The sequence below is a fragment of the Neofelis nebulosa genome, chromosome 6 (assembly GCF_028018385.1).
Source record: "Neofelis nebulosa isolate mNeoNeb1 chromosome 6, mNeoNeb1.pri, whole genome shotgun sequence".
NCBI classification, from domain to species: domain Eukaryota; kingdom Metazoa; phylum Chordata; class Mammalia; order Carnivora; family Felidae; genus Neofelis; species Neofelis nebulosa.
In genome coordinates this window covers 155,774,614-155,792,472 of record NC_080787.1, presented here as the reverse complement: position 1 = coordinate 155,792,472, position 17,859 = coordinate 155,774,614, and the positions used below count along the sequence as shown (strand labels likewise).

At 51.1% G+C, this 17,859-nt stretch overlaps 1 protein-coding gene across 17 annotated transcripts in view; it reads right to left on the bottom strand.

The window, feature by feature from the left end:
- Positions 1-17,859, bottom strand: part of FAM120B (family with sequence similarity 120 member B) — a 94,961-nt gene that overhangs the window by 29,321 nt on the left and 47,781 nt on the right. Inside the window, exon 7 of one of the 17 annotated variants that reach the window (XM_058735964.1) lies at positions 1,940-3,062. The exons of the other annotated variants lie outside the window; for them this stretch is intronic. Within the exon in view, the coding sequence (XP_058591947.1) occupies positions 2,994-3,062 (69 nt within the window). The 3' untranslated portion in view covers positions 1,940-2,993. Of the gene's footprint in view, positions 1-1,939; positions 3,063-17,859 lie in introns of those variants that run through there. 17 annotated transcript variants of the gene reach the window in all.

Genomic DNA, 17,859 nt, shown 5'->3' with positions numbered 1-17,859 from the left:
ATGCTGTTCATAATACCCTCTCATTGTCTCCTTAGTGCCCACATGACCTGCAAATGCCGCTCCAATGGGCCGTTTATGCTTTCTCCTTTCCTATGATTTCCTATTGACAGTTGCTCTTATGATCTTCCTGTCACACTCTTTGGGTTTGGTCTGCTCATTTCTCTTTTTTTAACGTTTATTTATTTTGAGAGAGAGAGAGGGAGAGAGAGAACCCCAAGCAGTCAGCGCAGAGCCCAATGCGAGGCCTGATCCCACAAAACCGGGAGATCATGACCTGAACTGAAATCAAGAGCCAGACGCTCAACCAACTGAGCCCGCCAGGCACCCCTGCTCATTTCTAATTTACAGAGACGTCAACTCACACCACGGGCTCTCAGCCTTCCTTCTTTCCCAACGTATTCATTCGATGCCGTATGTTTCCTGCTAAGAACCGCTTTTAGCTTCATCTGCAAACTTCAATATTGCCATTTTCACCGTCATTCAGATTATTTCCTACCTACTGTGAGTTCTACTTCCACCCATGAATTAGTCAGAGCCATGCTATTTAATTTGCAAACAATTGGGAGTTTCAATTTTTGTGTTACTGTTGGTTTCCAGCTCACTTCTGCTGCGGTCAGAAAGCAGACTGGCAGCCTCCACGGTCTGAGACTGGCTGGCACTAGGACCACCACACGGTCGATGCCAGCGGTCCCCAGGTACACTCTGTCCTGCCACGCTGGGGTGCCCATCTATATGCTGAGGAGGTCAAGTGTGTGCACTGTGTTCTCGTGCTCTGACCCTTAGTGACTCTCCCTCTGCTCGCTCCATCAGCTCTGGAGAGGGATGCGTTACAGCAGGACTCAACCAATCAACTTTTTCTGTGAAAAGTCAAGACAGTAAAGATGCCAGGCTTTGCTGGCCCTGTGCAGTCTCTGTTGAACATTCTTTTTTAGACACAACGCTTTAAAAATGTAAAAACCGGGGTGCCTGGTGGGCTCAGTCGGTTAAGCGTCCGACTTCGGCTCAGGTCGTGATCTCACGGCTTGTGGGCTCGAGCCCTGCATCAGGCTCTGTGCTGGCAGCTCAGAGCCTGGAGCCCGCTTCGGATTCCGTCTCCCTCCCTCTCTCTCTGCCCCTTCCCTGCTTGCTCTCTGTTTCTTTCTCAAATAATAAACATTAAAAAAAACCCATAAAAACCATTCTTAGCTCGCAGGATGGTACAAAAACAGGCTATGGGCTGGATCCAGCCCACAGGGCCATGGTTTGCTGAGCTCTGTTCTCAAGTCTGCCACTCTTCGTTGGAAATACCGTTGAAGCTGCTCACACTAATTTACGCTGTCAGCCAGTTGTGACGTCATCAGGACACAGCCCTCGTCTCCGGCGATCCCCGCTTGAAGTCCACTTCCCACAACATGGCCACACCAGTTTCTCAGGGTGAGAACGTGGCTCACCTCTGTCCTTATTTCCCAGACTCTTGGTGTTCCTCCACCCCAGGTGTGTGTCTGTAGGCAGCGCGTGGCTACTTTGGGACTTTTATTTTGCCGTGCTGACAGATTCACAGGAAGCTGCAAGGGTTGCATGGAGAGTCCCGTGGACGCACCCCGTTCCCCGTAGTGCTAACGTTCTACACTCCACGGTGCAGCATCAAGACCAGGAGATGGGCCCCTCCACACGCGTGTACATGTGTGCGCCTGTGTGCTACGCAGTTTCCGTCACAGGAGCAACCTGGTGTCTCCTCATTTTTACAGAATAAAAGTTTTTAATTCTGATGATGTGCAATTTATTAATTTTCTTTTATGGATCGTGCTTGTGATGTGAAACCTAAGAACTCTCTACCGAGCCCTAGATCCCGAAGGTTTCCTGTTTCCCTGAAAGTTTTATAGTGCTATACTTCGCACTTAGCTCAGTGCTCCACTTGAGTTCAACTTTCCACGAATGAACAGTAAGGTTAAGGTCACGACTCCACTGTCCGTGGTTGTCCAAATACTCCAGCACCACGTGTTGTTGACAAGACCTTTGCACTTTGCCAAAATCTGCTGGCAGTACCTTTGTGGTTCTGCTTCTTGGTTCTCTGCTCGGTTCCACTGACCCATGTGTCCATTCTTCAGCCCATCCACGCTGTCTCTATCAGTGTGGTTACATAACAAGCTATGTTAACAAGCTATATTCCTCCTGCTTTGTTCTTTTTCAAAACGGTTTTGGCTATATTTTAGTTCCTTTGCTCTTCCATATAAATTTGAAAATAATCTTGTCATATCAATAACAACAAAAACACCTTCGCTGGGATTTTGCTAGAAACAGTCCATCAATTTGGAGAACTGAGCTCTCCACTGTGCAGAGCTTTGCAGTCCATGAGCATGGTATGTCTCTCTCCACGAACCTGGGTTTCCTTTGACTTCTTCCACCAGCATTTTATAATTCTCAGCACACAGATTTTTTTATGTTGATCTTCAGCCTGAGGTCTTGCTGAACTCTCACTAGCTCTAGGAGTTTTTTGGTAGGTTCCTTGGGATTCTCTATGTAGAGAATCTTGTCATGTGCAAAGTGGGATAGTTTTTTCTCACTCAGTGATCTGCATGTCATTTACTTCCTTTCCCAGCCTCAGTGCACAGGCCACAAGTGCCAGCCCTGAGCTCCAGAGGGGCGATGTGAGCAGACCTCCTGGCCTTATTCCCCACCGCAGGGGGACACATGCAGTCCTTCCATGGTACGCACGATACCAGCTGCAGGGGATTTTGTAGATATTCTCTATTGAGGTGAAGAAGGTCCCCTCTATGCCTATTCTTCTGAATACCTGACGTGATCATGTGATTTTTCTTCATTAGCATTTTAGAGAATTGCAGAGACAGATTTTTGAATTCTGAATCAGCCATGCATCCCTGCAATAAACAATCCCACTTGGTCCGTGTGCTTCTTTTTACACATTGCTTGATTTGATCTGCTAACATTTTGTTAAGGATTTCTGTGTCTATGTTCACAAGGGACATTGGTCTGACGTATTCCCTTTTTGTAATTCATTTATCTGGGTTTGGTATCAGGGTAATATTGGTCTTGTTGGGAAGTATTCCATCTCCTTGTATTTTCTGGAAGGTAATGGGTAGAAGTGGCATGATAAATGACCCGGTGAAACCAACTAGGCTATAGATGTATTTTGGAGAGAGTTTTGGAAACTACGAATGCAGTTTCCTTAACAGTTATATGGCCGTCTAAACTATGTTAGTAATGAGTAGACTGCAGTCATGTGTGTTTTAGGGGTATCTGGTCTGTTACATCTAAGCTGCTGCATTTGTGTATGTGTAAAGCTGCCCGAAGCATTCCCTTAACCCTTCCGCTCTCGGCAGGTCTGTGGCGATACCTCGTCCACTCCTGACGGTGGCAAATTATATTTTCTCCTTTCTCACCAGGCAAATACTCTGGAGCAAAAGTGGTTCCCAAATGCTGGGCTGACCTTCCTGGACTTCTGTTTCCTACAGTCGCAACTCAGTAATTCTTTATGGCCCTTTTAGCCATCTGATACTTTGATTTATTGTTTTTAAAAAATATTTTGTTAGCTTTTCTATTTGTCTTCAACAGGAAAACCCACCCAGACACCCTCAGGATGTATCTCCCACACACTTGGTCTCCACAGCTGGGTTCTCAATGTTTTCGTACCAAAAATACTGTTGGCAACCTGGTGAAACGTATGGGTTCTTTCTCAGAATAACATTAAATACATACAATAAAATACATAGGTTTATAAACGAATTAGTTACAGTACAGTTTTCAAAATAACATAAATTTACAATGCAGTAATCTACAGTAACTTCTCCATGTGTACCTTAAAAGATAAAACAGTGGCTGTAATAACCATAATTTTGAGAAAATGAGGACAGGAGATAACATGTATGAATTTCTCCAACTGTAAGGTAACGTGGGATCCTCTGTGATTTCTCCTGGTGACAAAGCCACAGGTGCTGCCATTATTATTCGGATTTGTTGACTACATAAGGGAAATGATGAATTTCAGTTACAAGTTGGTGAAAATAAAGATGTATTTTTTTCCTGTTCCAGTTCGTAGACTCCCATTTAAAGAATCCTCAAAATTATACCACATGTACAACAACAATTCAGGGTCTGACAAAAATAAACACACACTGTGGCAGGTGAGTACTTTAAATAGACGGCCATATCCCTGGGACCAGCAATTGCTTTCCTTACATTGATGTAATCTTTGCTGGAGGGTTTGCAAAGCGTGTTAACAGAGGAAATTCCACCAAAAGACATGGGCAGTTTTGGAGCCTCTATTACCCGTTTAATTATCAAACACTAAAAATAAAGTCTAAACCAAGAAAAGCACATTAAACTGGGAATAAGGTCACAGTGTTAAAGGGATGGATTTTAAAGTTAAAATGGATGTTAAAGTGTTGATAGTTTTGTTTCTCAAACATAATCATTTCCCTTTTGATCCCAGCTTTCTCAGGGCTTCCAGGCTACCAAGAATGGGCCACGCTCTCTCTTGGACACGCGGGGTCAGGAAACACTGTATGAGCCACTCACGACAGCAGGCTGTACTGAAGCAGGAAACTTCCTTCTCCTTTTTAGGGTGCCCATGCCCCTGTGCCTGCACTCAGTCACCCTTGACCTGGCCCCCGATCCTCTCCCTCTCCAGGCCCTATGGAGGGGAGGGGGTCTCACCCTCACCTGTCTCAGCACCCCCACCCCCCACCGGCCTCCACCCCACTGCTCTCCAGAAGCTGTTCCAGGTCTAAGTCCAACGTTCGTTTCCTCATCCTTTCTCCTGACCGCACCCACACACGGGCGCCCAGCCTACTGGGAGCCCATCTTCTGCCCACGCTCTTTCTGCCATCCCTAATGAGGGTGCTCTCAAGACCCCCAGCGGACGTCTTCAGGCCACACCTCTTTCTTCTCCCTGTGTTGATAAACCCGCATGTGCTCATGCTTCCCAAGTCCACCTCCAACACCAACTCTCCTCAAGCTCCAGACTTGCAAGTCCCGCTGTGCAGACATACATCTCACATGTGACCCTCCCCAAACGGAGCTCTTCACCTCCCGCCTCGGACAGCTGATCCAGGAAAACGGGATCCCACGCCAGGCTCCTCCTGCCTCCTGCACACTTTGCACCACTTTTCTCTTCACCTCGACCTTCAGTTCCACCACGCCAGGCCCCTCGCCGAACCCACTCTGTCCCCACTCTAGGCCCCGCTTGCACTGGCACACGTGGCCCCCCCCATGAAGGGCTGGGCTTCATGTCACTCTGCTGTCCGAAGCCCCCTGGATTCCTCAACACCCAGGGGAGTCCCAGCTGTGACCAGAGCCACCTCTAGAGGCTCTAAGCTGCTCAATGAACCCAACGAATTTCTTTGTTCCCTTCTGAGGCCCTCCTGTCCTTACTCTATTCTCACCTCTGACTCATCAAATCCCAGTGCAGGGTTAGATGCCTGGAGGAGCTGGGGGGACAGGAATGCCCTCCCTGCCCCCGCACCCCAGGAGAAGGTCACCATGGTGGCACTCCCGCTGAGCCACCCTCCCGGGACGACCACCTTCCTGCCCCTGCGTCCCCAGTACAGGTCTGGCACTGGGCCAGCATTCAGTTTCTACTGAAAGAGTGAAGTTGCTGCTTAAGTATCAACATGACATATGAGATTTACTTCTCTATTAAGACCCTACAAATGGACAGGCAGAGGGTCTCTGTTAGGAAGTACATCGGCTCCAGTTCATAACATGATGCTTGTGTACAAGGACACAACCGCTGCCTTCCTGTACATGTGCCACGTGACACGGGGCAGGTCGTGACTCCGCACAAGCCGGGGGCCTCTCTCTGCAGCACAGGCAGGCACGGTGTGCCCGGCCGTGTGCCGCTGAGGACAGCACACGGCCCTAAGAGCTGTGCTGTGCCAGCTTCCGCTCTAGGAGGCCCTGCTGTCCACACGCGTGCACACCGTGAGCACTCCTCTGTGAGTCCTCGTTCAGCGGGGTGCTGAACTAGCAAACTCCAGGCCGGAACACGGGTCACAGCCATGGTCGCACAGTGGACAGGCTCCACATGCTCACTTTAACCGCAGCTCAGGAGCGGCCCAAGTGCCAAGGCTGCCACAAGAAGAGCCAGGCCGGGCGTCCCCGTCCCAGCTGAGCAACTGCGAGCGAGTCACATACCTTGTGTGGGTTTCCGTGGTCTCACCTGGTCCCAGCGAATCATCGGTACTGATGAGTGCCACGTGCGCTGCAAACGTGTAGGTCCTTGAAGAACCAAAGTGCAACGGAATGAAGACAGATTTACACCCAAACCCGACCTACTGAGGTCCTCCAAAAGCCCTTCAAATGCAGTTTTCCCCCACTGCCAGAAGTACGAAGTCGTCATGTGCCACAGCAAGGCGCAAGTGATGGAAGGTCAAGTGATGCGATCTGCAGAGTTTATCTTGTAAACACCCAACCAACCGTGTGCGTCACTCAGGACTGAGTGACGGAAACTGTAAAGTCTGCTCTTGGAAAATAACTAACCGTAAAAGACAATGTTCATGCTCAGTCACTTTTTTAAGTGAAAACAAAGCCTCAGCATCAAACACCATCCCCAGCGACCCTGTCGGGTACAGTCGGGACTTGCCAGGTCCTGGTGGCACCAGTGAGCACAGGGCAGCACCAAGGACATGTTCTTCGTGTGGGCGGAGTGGGCAGCTGAAACAGAGCCCCCGAGGGCCCACTGTTCACTGCACTTCCTCTAGGCTCGCCGAGCTGCACTGGACACGCTGTGCCCCATCTCACAGCTTACAAATGACTTCTGTAAGAGAAGTGAGCCCGCAACCACGTCAAAGCAGGTGAAACAACTAATGAGGGACTTTGGTCTCAAGCCGTTACGCTGCCCTGGGGTCACAGGATGGGCGGTGACATCACCGGCACTTTAGGGACACTTTTAATTCAAGAAGCTGTACGGCCATTAATTCAGTTTCCTAAACATGGCTTTCTTCCTCCTGCTCGAAGCAAGCAAGCGTGGAAAACCCAGGGAGACCAGGGGACAGACAGCACAGGCAGGGCTGGTGCCGGGGCCTCAGACCCGCAGCTGGCTCACCCAGGTTGAGCCACTGCCACGTACAACTGCTTGCTAGCACTGCGTTAGTGTCGGGATCAGCTGGCACACTGGCGGGGCTCTCCTGTGCCTCCACATCTGGGAAGCAGAAGGTACCGTTGTAAGCGTCAGGTTGTGAAAGTTCTACTTCCCAGAACATGTTAAGGTATTTCTCAGCCAGGGGCTCCTGGGGCTCAGTCGGTTGAGCGGCCAACTCTTGGTGTTCGGCTCAGGTCATGCATGGTCTCACGGTCCGAGGGACTGAGCCCCTCGCCGGGCTCTGCACTGACAGTGTGGAGCTGCCTGGCTTCTCACTCTCTCCTCCCTCTCTCTGCCCCGCCTCAGCTCATGTGCTGTCTCAAGATAAATAAAACAAACTTAAAAATAAAAAGTATTTCTCAGCCACGTTTGCCTTGTGATTTTCCTTTTCTGATTATAACGTGAGGGCTGGAAGACAATCTACACCCGCCCCCTCTCCTCCACAAGTCTATTCAGGGAGAGGACCGTCCCAAACTGGCTGAAGTTACATGGGAAACAGAGTGTGAAGAGACGGGGGGAGCCTGCTGACCACCAACAACTCCCCGGTTGCTCGGTGAGCAGAGAAAGCCAGAGAAACTGGGCTAAGAGGAGAGCAGACCGTGTTCACAGGCTGCAGGATTGACACCTGAAACTCTGAGGCCACCTTCCCACCAGAGGGACCCCAGAGCCATCGTTCTTCTTCCCCCAACAACTGGCGCTGAGGGTCACCCTGGGAGCCCAAGTCAGGGCAGGAGGCTGGGCCTGGCCCAGGCTCAGTCACCAGTAAGCACGGACCAGCTCCATGTGGCTAAAAGGTATGGCCTTACAAATAAATAAAATCAATAAAGACGAGCAGCCCGTGTTTTAGAAATAGGATTTAAGGTGCTTTGGAATAAACACGAGGAAAAGCTAAGCCCTGCACGTTTCCTGCCCAGGTGATGGGGCATTTGGTGGGGACCCAGAAACTGGAAAAACCAGTTCTGATGTCCCAAAGCTTCACAGGAAATATTTAACAGTAAACAGTCAACGGTGTGGCGTGGGTTCACATGCCAAGGAAGGCTCATTAACTAGGGCTTATTGGCAGTTATGTAAAACGATGATCCTATGGAACAAAACTACCATTCTTGGCCAGCTGCAGCCCCGAGCCAACCTAAACTCGGTTTCAGACAGTGCTTCACCAGCGGGATTGTCCCGTGAGCAACTGGAAACCCACGCGGGGTGAGAACACTAACAAACCAAACACCAAAAACAAACCTGGGAGCCCCTCTGGTCTGAAAGGCTGACTAGATTTTAGAGGTTCTGCCCGAAGTTCCCGCTCACCTTTAGGGTCCCCTGCCTGCAGTGAGGCACAACGGTACAAAGTAACCCCCAAGGGTACTGCCTGAGCTTCGACAGGCAGGGGCAGGACCAGCGGAGGATGCCGGTCTGGCCTTTGTTCACATCCCGCTGTTACTCCACCCTCCGGAGTCAGGACAGTTGGTAGGCCCTGGAAAAGCCATTTATTTGTAAGTGCAGGACCGACATGGCCAGATGTGCCTGATAAACACGTGAGCCTCTGAGAACACCATTCTCAGGTTAAACGCATTAGGCGAGTGTGTGGGGCCGTCCTATCAGCCAGGCCCCTCACCGTGCACATAGCAGGTAATTTAAAAATAGCTGTCGAGGGGCGCCTGGGTGGCTCAGTCGGCTGGGCGTCCGACTTCGGCTCAGGCCATGATCTTGCAGTTCACGGGTTCGAGCCCCACGTCAGGCTCTGTGCAGACAGCTCAGAGCCTGGAGCCTGCTTCCGATTCTGTGTCTCCCTTTCTCTCTGCCCCTCCCCTGCTTGCACTCTGTCTCTCAAAAACTAAAATAAAGCGTTAAAAAATTTTTTTTTATAAATAACCTCTACACCTAACATAGGGCTTGAACTCACAGCCCTGAGATCAAGAGTCGGATGCTCTACCAACTGAGCCAGCCAGATAACTCACGAGCCTCCTTTCATATAAACACGTTTAAAAAGAAAAATTGGAGGGGTACCTGGGTGGCTCAGTCGGTGAAGTGTCCCACTTCAGCTCAGGTCATGATCTCAAGGTTCGTGGGTTTGAGCCCCGTGTCAGGCTCTGTGCTGACAGTTCAGAGCCTGGAGCCTGCTTCAGATTCTCTGTCTCCCTCTCTCTTTGCCCCTCTCCTGCTCACACTCTGGGTCTCTCTCTCTCTCATCCTCTCTCTCAAAAATAAATAAACATTAAAAAAAAAATAGCTGTTGACTGGGGTGCCCGGGTGGCTCGGTTGGTTAAGCGTCCAACTTCGGCTCAGGTAATGATCTCATGGTTTGTGAGTTTGAGCCCCGTGTCCGGCTGTCTGCTCTTAGCTTGGAGCCTGCTTCAAATCCTCTGTCTCCCCCTTTCTCTGCTCCTCCCCTGCTCATGCTCTCTCTCTCTCTCAAAAATAAATAAACATTTAGAAATAGCCGTTCACTATATACTTGAAACTAATCTAACACTGTATATCAGTTATATTTCAATAAGAAAATTAAAAAAAAACAGTTGTTTTTATTCAAAAATTTACATGAAAATACATGAAGATCCATTAAGGCCGCCTTGCAGGGAAATACAAATGGGCTCCCCTTTCTCCTAAGGCACAGGGGCAGGGGAGGGGCAGTGCTGGGCCAGTGACAACAGCAGGGCTGGCCCTTCCACGGCCCGTCTTGAGAAGCCACACAAGAGAGCCATTTCTCCCACGCCCTTCTCACCCAATGCCACTTCGTGTCACATCTTTAATCCAGGCAGGAGCGTGCTGTGCAAGGGATGCCCTTGGAGCATGGGTGGACACTTGCCCAGAAGAGCAGGACACAGGAGCCCGGAGCCCCAGGGACTGGCTGGTGGCAGCACCCTGGGAGCAGCATGTGGAGAAAACACTCTCTGCCTGGCCGGGTCGGCACGCTGTCCCAGGAGCGAGTGTCAGCAGGATGGGAGCCTCGAGGTGCCAGCTGGCAGGGCACCAACCATTCTCCTCTGCAGCCCTCCTGACACGCTCTTAAGGTCCAGAATGGATGACCACGCACAACAAACAAACAAAACAATTTCTATGTATTTTTTGGATGGCTTACAGGAAAGAAGAAAGACGAAAGAACAGGGCAAAGAAGAGAAAGCAGAGCTGGGTGTAAGGCGTGTCGACCTGAAGACCTCGGGGTGCCTGAGGACACCACGGAGGGGGCAGCACAGTATGTGTGCGTCCCGCAGGGTATAGCCCCCTGCTGCTGTGGGCCAGCATACCACCGGCCACTCCACAGCCATCCCCCTACCCGGGACCCTCTCTAGGCCGAGTCGCTGAGCACGCAGGACATCCCACACCATCCTATGGCACCAAAGACGGGCTCAGTGAAACCTCCACCTCTCTGCCCCCCTACATCCTCGCACATCATGGCAACACGCCCACCTCCGCCGTCAGACCCGAACTGCCACCTCCGCCGTCAGACCCACGACCGCCACAAGGTCTACAGCTCTATCACAAATGTACAATCACAGAAAAGTTTAAGAGAATGATAAAAGGCTAACCTTTACAAGAAACGGAGTGAGATAATATTTAAACTGTTAGCCGTGATTCCACCATCTCCCCCTTGCTGCCTGGATCTTGGTCACCAAAGACATCCTACAACCAATACATAGGAGCAGTGAGGCTACAAGTCATGAAGTTCTGGCTTCTTACTCTCCAACGTCCAGCTCCTGGGAGAACTTTAGAGGCTCTGATCTGCCACAGGCGTGAAATGTTGGAGCAATGGCACAGAGACAGGAAGAAGGGGGCACAGGCCCTGCCACCACCTGTGGGCCCGCTGAAGCCCAGGGGAGACACGCTACATGGGGTACCCACGTTCTGTGGGCTGGCAGTGTGGGAGCAGCACGGGGACCACAGGCATAGAGAGAGGGACAAGGACATCTCAGGGACACCTACCCCCCTCAAGCCAGGGTGCATTTCTGCCAATCCGTGGAATGGGGTTTGAAACAGAAAGCTAAAATGAAAATTCCATCCTGAGATTTGTTTCTTCTATAGAAAAAAAATTTTATTTGAAGATCCCTTATTTTTAATTTTTTTTTTTTAATTAGAGAGAGGGAAAGCGCCCACGTGGAAGCAGAGTTGGCACCGAGGGAGAGTCTTAAAGGCTCCAGGTGAGGGCGGAGCCCCATGTGGGACCTGACTGCACAACTCTGAGATCATGACCTGAGCTGAAGCCAAGAGTCGGGACACTCAACCAACCGGGCCCCCCGGGCGCCCGTGAATGTTCTTACTCACAAGGACAGAATGCGTCTGCTAGCATCCGGCACGAACATAAGCCCACATCAATACTGATGACAGTATTAAGCGAATCAGCATCAGACTGCTGACAAGGCACAAAGGTCCCATAAAAGTCACAGAGGACTCAGTTTCCACCCCAAGTAACTGAGGATGTATTTCAATCCATTTAAACAAAACTAGCTGAGTACCTGCTAAGTTGCCAGGAAGTGCGGGTACAAGGGAAGACACAGGGGTGAATGAGGCCGAGTGTCCAGTCCTGAAGAGCCGTGGCCCAGGGAAACCCCAGGAGAGGGGACAGGTATCCTTGAGCAGGAGAGAGGGTTACTCGCTGAGAGAGGAAGGGGACAGGCCCTGAAGCAGATGTGGCATCACTGGCGAGGTGTCACGGGGCACATCAGCAACTACCATGTGTGGGTACCCAGCAGAGGAAGGAGCCCCTTTGCAGCAGGTGTATGGAGGAGGCAGTGAGGCCGGGGTCTGGGCAGGGCCTGCCTCCAGGGCAGGGGAGTGGTGGGGGGCTTTGGATGGGACTGGGGACACGGAATCAGACTGTGGATGCCTGAAAGGCCAGGCCAGGGCCCAGTGGGAAAGCTCTAAGCACCAGTCCTTCATCTCTGCCCAGATGCAAGCAGCGAACAGAGGGGAGGCCAGAGGCCAGATTCAAAGTCCCAGGGAGGGTTCACAGTGAGAAGTGCAGGGACAGCAGAGGACAAATCGAGAGGGACTGAGGCCCCAGTCAGCAAACAGCTTCTCTGCAGGTGTGAATGGCACCCAGAACAGACAGGAGCCTCTTCCGGGTACCGCCAGCCTGAGTGTCTGTGCGGACGTATGGCCGGCTCCCAGGCTCCATGCTGAGGCTGCTCAATTTTGCTGTTGTGGCCTGCCAGCATCCATAGATGCCACATGGGAGGACAGGCGAGGCTGTGTAGCAAGCAGCTTCACTGAGCTCGGAGGCGGTGGCCCGGGTGTGGCCTGCCTTGCTCTACACCTCTATTCTGACTTGTGTCTCTCTTCCGCAAAGGCAAGTCAGCCGTGGGGCATCTGGATCGTTCTGGACCCTTATGTGCTGGAGATCCAGGCACCAGAGATCTCCCCTGAGAACTTCCATGAGGTGTCCCACCTGCTGTCCCGAGCCAGCCCAACCTGTCCTCACTAAACTATGGGCGGCCACCAGCTCTCCTCCGGAACAACCTGGAAGGGTGGCTGTGGGCACTGAGGACATCTGCTTTCCTCAGGGCTCTCCAGACAGAAACAGCTCCCCTTAGTACTAGGGACGGAGGCACAGGAAAGGCACCAGGGTAGCACCAGGGCCAGGCAGCGGCCTGCAGCCCCCATGCTTGTAGCTAGCCAGCGTCATGAGAGCAGGAGACGCTCCTGCTCCTCCATACGCTCCCCTTTTCCACCTTTGATGATGCTCCTCCACAAATGTGCCTGCTTACCAGAGCTAATATCCTCTGAACCACACACCGGGGACATGCCAGGTGACGTGTGTAACCCTCATCACAGGGCCACAGGCACAAGAAGGGACACTGTCATCTGCTGCCAGATCCAGGAGGGGTGGCTGGGCCCCTGAGAGTGCCCTCCTGGTCAGTCACACAATTGACCTTCTGCCTGCGGATGCTCCGGAAAAGCATTTGCAAGTCCTATGTGCACATGAGCATCAGACTGAGGGCCTGTCCCCTGAAGGTTTCCCACCTGTTTTCTTTGACATATTTAACCCATCTGGGGAGTCATCTTCTGTGCTTACGTATCAACTTAAAAAGCCTACTAAAAGTTTCAATGGATTCTCTTTCTTTTTTTTTTCCCCCCATTCTGAGAGAGCAAGTGCAAGCAGGGGACAGGAGGGAGAGAGAACTCCAAGAAAGCTCTGTGCTGTCAGCGCTGAGCCTGACACAGGACTTGATCCCACAAACCATGAGATCATGACCTTAGCTGAAATCAAGAGTCGGACACCTAACCCACTGAGACACCTAGGCGCTCCCAATAGGTTCTATTTCTACTATTCATTCATTCATCAACTTTTTGAGCGCCTAACAGTAAAAGCATTTTTTCTAAATATCTCTTTTAATACACATTTACACAATCCTGTATTTCCCTGGCTGTTTTAGCAGTTTAATCAGTAAAGCACCATTTCATAGATTTTATTCTGATGTGCTTTGAAAATGTGATCTCCTTGAAGCATTTTGATTTTATCACTAGAATTTGAAGTGTTTGATTTGGAAAGTGACGGTTCACCAGCAGGGGCAATACTGACTCAAGATCTTGTAATGAAGGTTTCTACACTTGCTGTTACACACGCCATGTTTGCTCTTCACTTTAGAGGCTGTTCGGGGAGATGGTGGGAAGCAATGATGATGTCTGGTGCACCTCGCAGCCCTGACTTCTTAACGTGGCTGTGACACACACTGGTACCCTGACCTTGGGCAAATCACTCTGTGACGAGAGCCTGACAGGAGAGCCTGCCTGCACCACCACCAAGGTCCCGTTCATCTGGCTCCAGCAGACAACATCATCTTCAGTATTGAAACTTACTGAGCATCAGACATTGTACGGCATCGAGCAACACAGAGGATCCAACAAGAGCCAGCCACCGTCCCGGACCCACCCCCTAGACCCCAAATCCAGGCTTCATCATGGGCAAGCTGGACTCCGGAGCACAGAACGTGCACCCTCACCAGACCCTTCAAGGGACCTCAGCCAAGACACCAATCTTTGTCTTCATTTCCCTACCAACATAACAAGGATTTTATTTCCCTCAAAGGAATGATATAAAAGTTAACTGTGTAATGTTTACGAAGCCCTCCTAATTTCCCCCCAAAATGCTCTAATTTTTCCTGTTCCTGAGGAATGTATGCCAGGCCCAGCACAATGACCAGTGGGACGGACTCTGTCCTTAGGAAACACACTATCCAGTGACCTTTCTGCTCACTGAAGAGCCTGCGGACTTACCTGCTGGTTTAAGCCAGGGGCCAGCAGGTAAGTCTGCCAAGGGCCAGAGATCAGTATTTCTGGTGTTGTGGGCCTTACGGTCTCTGTCATAGCTCTCAACTCTGCTGTCGCGGTGTGAACTTAACCTTAGACGCTGAGACCTGAATTTCACATAATTTCCACACGTCATGAGACATGACCCTTCTTTGAGTCTTCTCCCAAACTTCAAAGTGGCTTATAGAGCAGTTTTTGGATACTCTTCTGAGGTGAGAAGACAGCTGAGGGAGTGTGCTCTTCCGTCAGAGCTGTGCACCCACCCGTGGTCGGAGGACACCGAGCGACCCCGTGAGCTCTGTGCTCTGACACGTGTCCATGGAAACCACGTCCCAAGAGGAGAGGCCCATGAATACTGTCCATTTTACAGACTCGGTTCAATGAGTTGTCAGTGAGTTGCCCATGTGTGCAAAATGTTTTTTTCCAAAGCCTGCAATTCAAGGATGCTCCTTACCCTGGTCGTTTACTTTTCAGCAAGCTCTATGGCTGTGGCCCCAGGCCGAGGCGCTCTGTGTGGAGGCCCCGAGCACCTCGGCTCTCAGAGCTTCACCCCGGCACCTGCACTCCCGTCAGGAGAACAATGGGCTTCCTGACAGGTGCGGGCCGTCAGGGGCACAGGCGGGCAGGTGTGTGCACCTCTGTCCCCCACACCCTGTATCTATCACCTGTCACTCGGCGCACAGGTCATGACCAGGCAGACATCACCTAACCTTCCCTTTCCAAGTCCGCAAACACCCTCTACTGTAAGGCAAGTGGAGACTCTGGCAAGAAACCTGGCGAGTGGCAGCTCCTCAGCCCCCCCAAGGACGGCGGCCCCTTCCTGTGAGAACACAACCAGTTCCCACCACCCACACCGCACCCATCAGACCGCGGGTCTCATCCCATAAGTCTGTTTTACCTTCAGCCGGTAAGACACTCTTCCCCAGTAAAAGCAATTTAGTGCCACTTCCTAACAGTTAGTTGCAGAGAGGCTTCATTTTAGCTTAAAAATCTGGGCATTTGACGTCTCACCAAATGGTGGCACCTCACTGAACCTATATTTTACTTATTTTTCCTTAACTGATTTACGTTACAAATATTCCTCCCAGAGATGTATCATCCCCATCACCAAAGCAAGGAATTTCCTGGTCCTTTGATAGAAACAGATCCTTTGATTCATCAAACATTCCACTTCTAGGCATGCAGTTTTTTTAGCAAAAAATGCCAAGCCTGTTACAAGTCGCCCCATCCAACAGTGGCAATAGAACATCTTCGGGAACTCCATGGTGAGACCCTCTGCGGCCCCGATGGGTGGGTGGGTGAGTGCGCGTGTTTCCCCCAAGCCCTGGCCCGCCCTGCTCTTGCTCCCAGCTGTGCTAAGAGCTCTGACCTAGGTTCTCCCAGGAGGCCTACGTTTCCTGAATGGAGACATCAAGGCCCTTGTCTTGATGATCTGATTGGTCTTGACTGGTGATTCTTTCCTCTGCGGGTTCGTGGTCTAGCACTTGCTATCATTTATAACACTGCTGGCAACCTCTTTTCAGATGGAGATTATCTGAGAACGGGGAACATGATCAAAGGGTGAAGTCCCAGATCCAATGCAGAATCAGAAAACTGCCCACAGAAACATCAAAATGCCTTGTTTCTTTATTTCTACTCTAGCAGCTAAACGTCCAACAGTGCTCTAGCAAGATGATACGGACCCCATGTTAAAACACAGGAAACAGATAAAACTGCATGTTGTAGATCCGCTCCATAAAAATCATTCATCGCTGCTATGAGGCACTTCACCAAGCATTCACTGGGCACTGTTTTATGCTAGATGCCGGAGGATTATAAACAAGAATGAGATACAGTCCCTGCCCTTGGGACCATACAATTTAGCTGCAGAAACACATCTCTCAGATGCAAGATAATTATAAGATACTGTCAAAGGAAAGTACCAAATACAATAGTTTTAAAAAGCCAAGAACGAAGCCATAGACCTGATACAGCAAGAACATAGTCTAGAAGTCCAGGAGCTGAGTGCAGACACCTCTTCTGCCTGTAACTCTTGGCAAGTTCTGAAGTTCGATGTGAATCCCTATCTCTATGTTCAGATGTAACCATGATGGAAGTCTCCCATAAGCTTTGGCGTATCACATTTTGGTCTCAGAAAATCCAAATGTCTGAAAAGCGTGAACAGTTTCACAAAAAGGAATATATGCATTCAATTCCACATGAGCAGGGCACCAGGTGGGAGCTGTGGGATAGGAAACCATGTGGGGTTTGCCTTCCCGGTGGATGAGGCAGAAATGGGATGGGCACAGAGCCCTCTCTCCTGCACCCTCCTTCTCTGCCACTTTTGCCCCACCCTCTCCTCCTTCCCCGCTTTCATGCTGTGAGCTGTAGGGTCCTCACTCTGCTTTTCAAGCCAGGAGCCAACTGACTGAAACCACGGCACAACCGCCCGTGCCCACGCGTGGCTTCCAGGGCTCTGGTCCTCCCACCACGAGCCACAGCAAACACCGCGGTAAAATTCTACGCCGGCAGTTACCTGAGGAGAATAGCTGGGAGGAGGAAGGGCCTCCTGCACCTCCTGCTCTGCCCTGCCGGCCCCCCGGGCCCCAGGGCAGAACCCAGCCACAGCCGTCTCTTCAGTTGTGCTGGGAACCTCGTGAAGACACGTCAGAAGCAGAGGGGCTCTGCAAAGGGGGCTTCCTCACAAGGGCTGCACCTGCACAAGCAGTCTGTGGAGTCAAACTGGCTCTAGCCATAGCAGCAGGGCACCGGGCACTGGAAAGCGAATGGGAGAGAAAGCACTGACCCTCCCCCCAAGGAGGCCTTTGTCTAGCAGAGGAAGGACATCATGAAGATCCCACTCGGGACACGCAGCCTCCTCACCGAGGTCCCCACCACAACAGCCTGCCCTCGCTCTACTCCCGAGCTACCAACACTGGTGCTCCAGAGTGAGGCTCAGCGAACGTATCTGCTGGAAGATGTCTGGAACATGAAAGGTACTACACCTAACAAAAATAAATAAAAGGCGCGCCACAGGCTCAAAAGCAGAGAGAAGGCAGCACAAGACCCGGTGTCAGCGGAGCGCTTCCTAACCTTTGCTTCAGCGACCTTGTGCAACGGAGGCATGACGCTCCTGCAGGGCTGGAGGACAGGGGGCAGAGAAGACCAGCAAACATGCAGCCCCATCCTGCGGCGTCCTCTGAAGAATGAGGCAGGCAAGTGACTGGCTGGGAATGTTTACTGCGGAAGCTTTTTGCTTTATCCACCAAGGGACAGAGCCAGACAGAGAGACCAAGTTAAAGACGGAGGATGAAGCGGAAGCAAAGACAGGGAGCGGGGCCCATCTGCACAGCAGCCCCCAGGGAGGGCAAGGGGCGGGCTCCAGGCCCAGGTGGAGAAGCCTCAGGGCGAAGGGCAGTGCCCACACTTGCAGTGAACAGTAAGGCTGACCCATTTTAAGTACTCTTCCAGATTATTTCTGCAATTTACAACATAAATTATTAAAGTATGGAAGTTTAAAACCTACATACTACACGAGGAGTTCGTGAAGACTCAAAGACTATTAG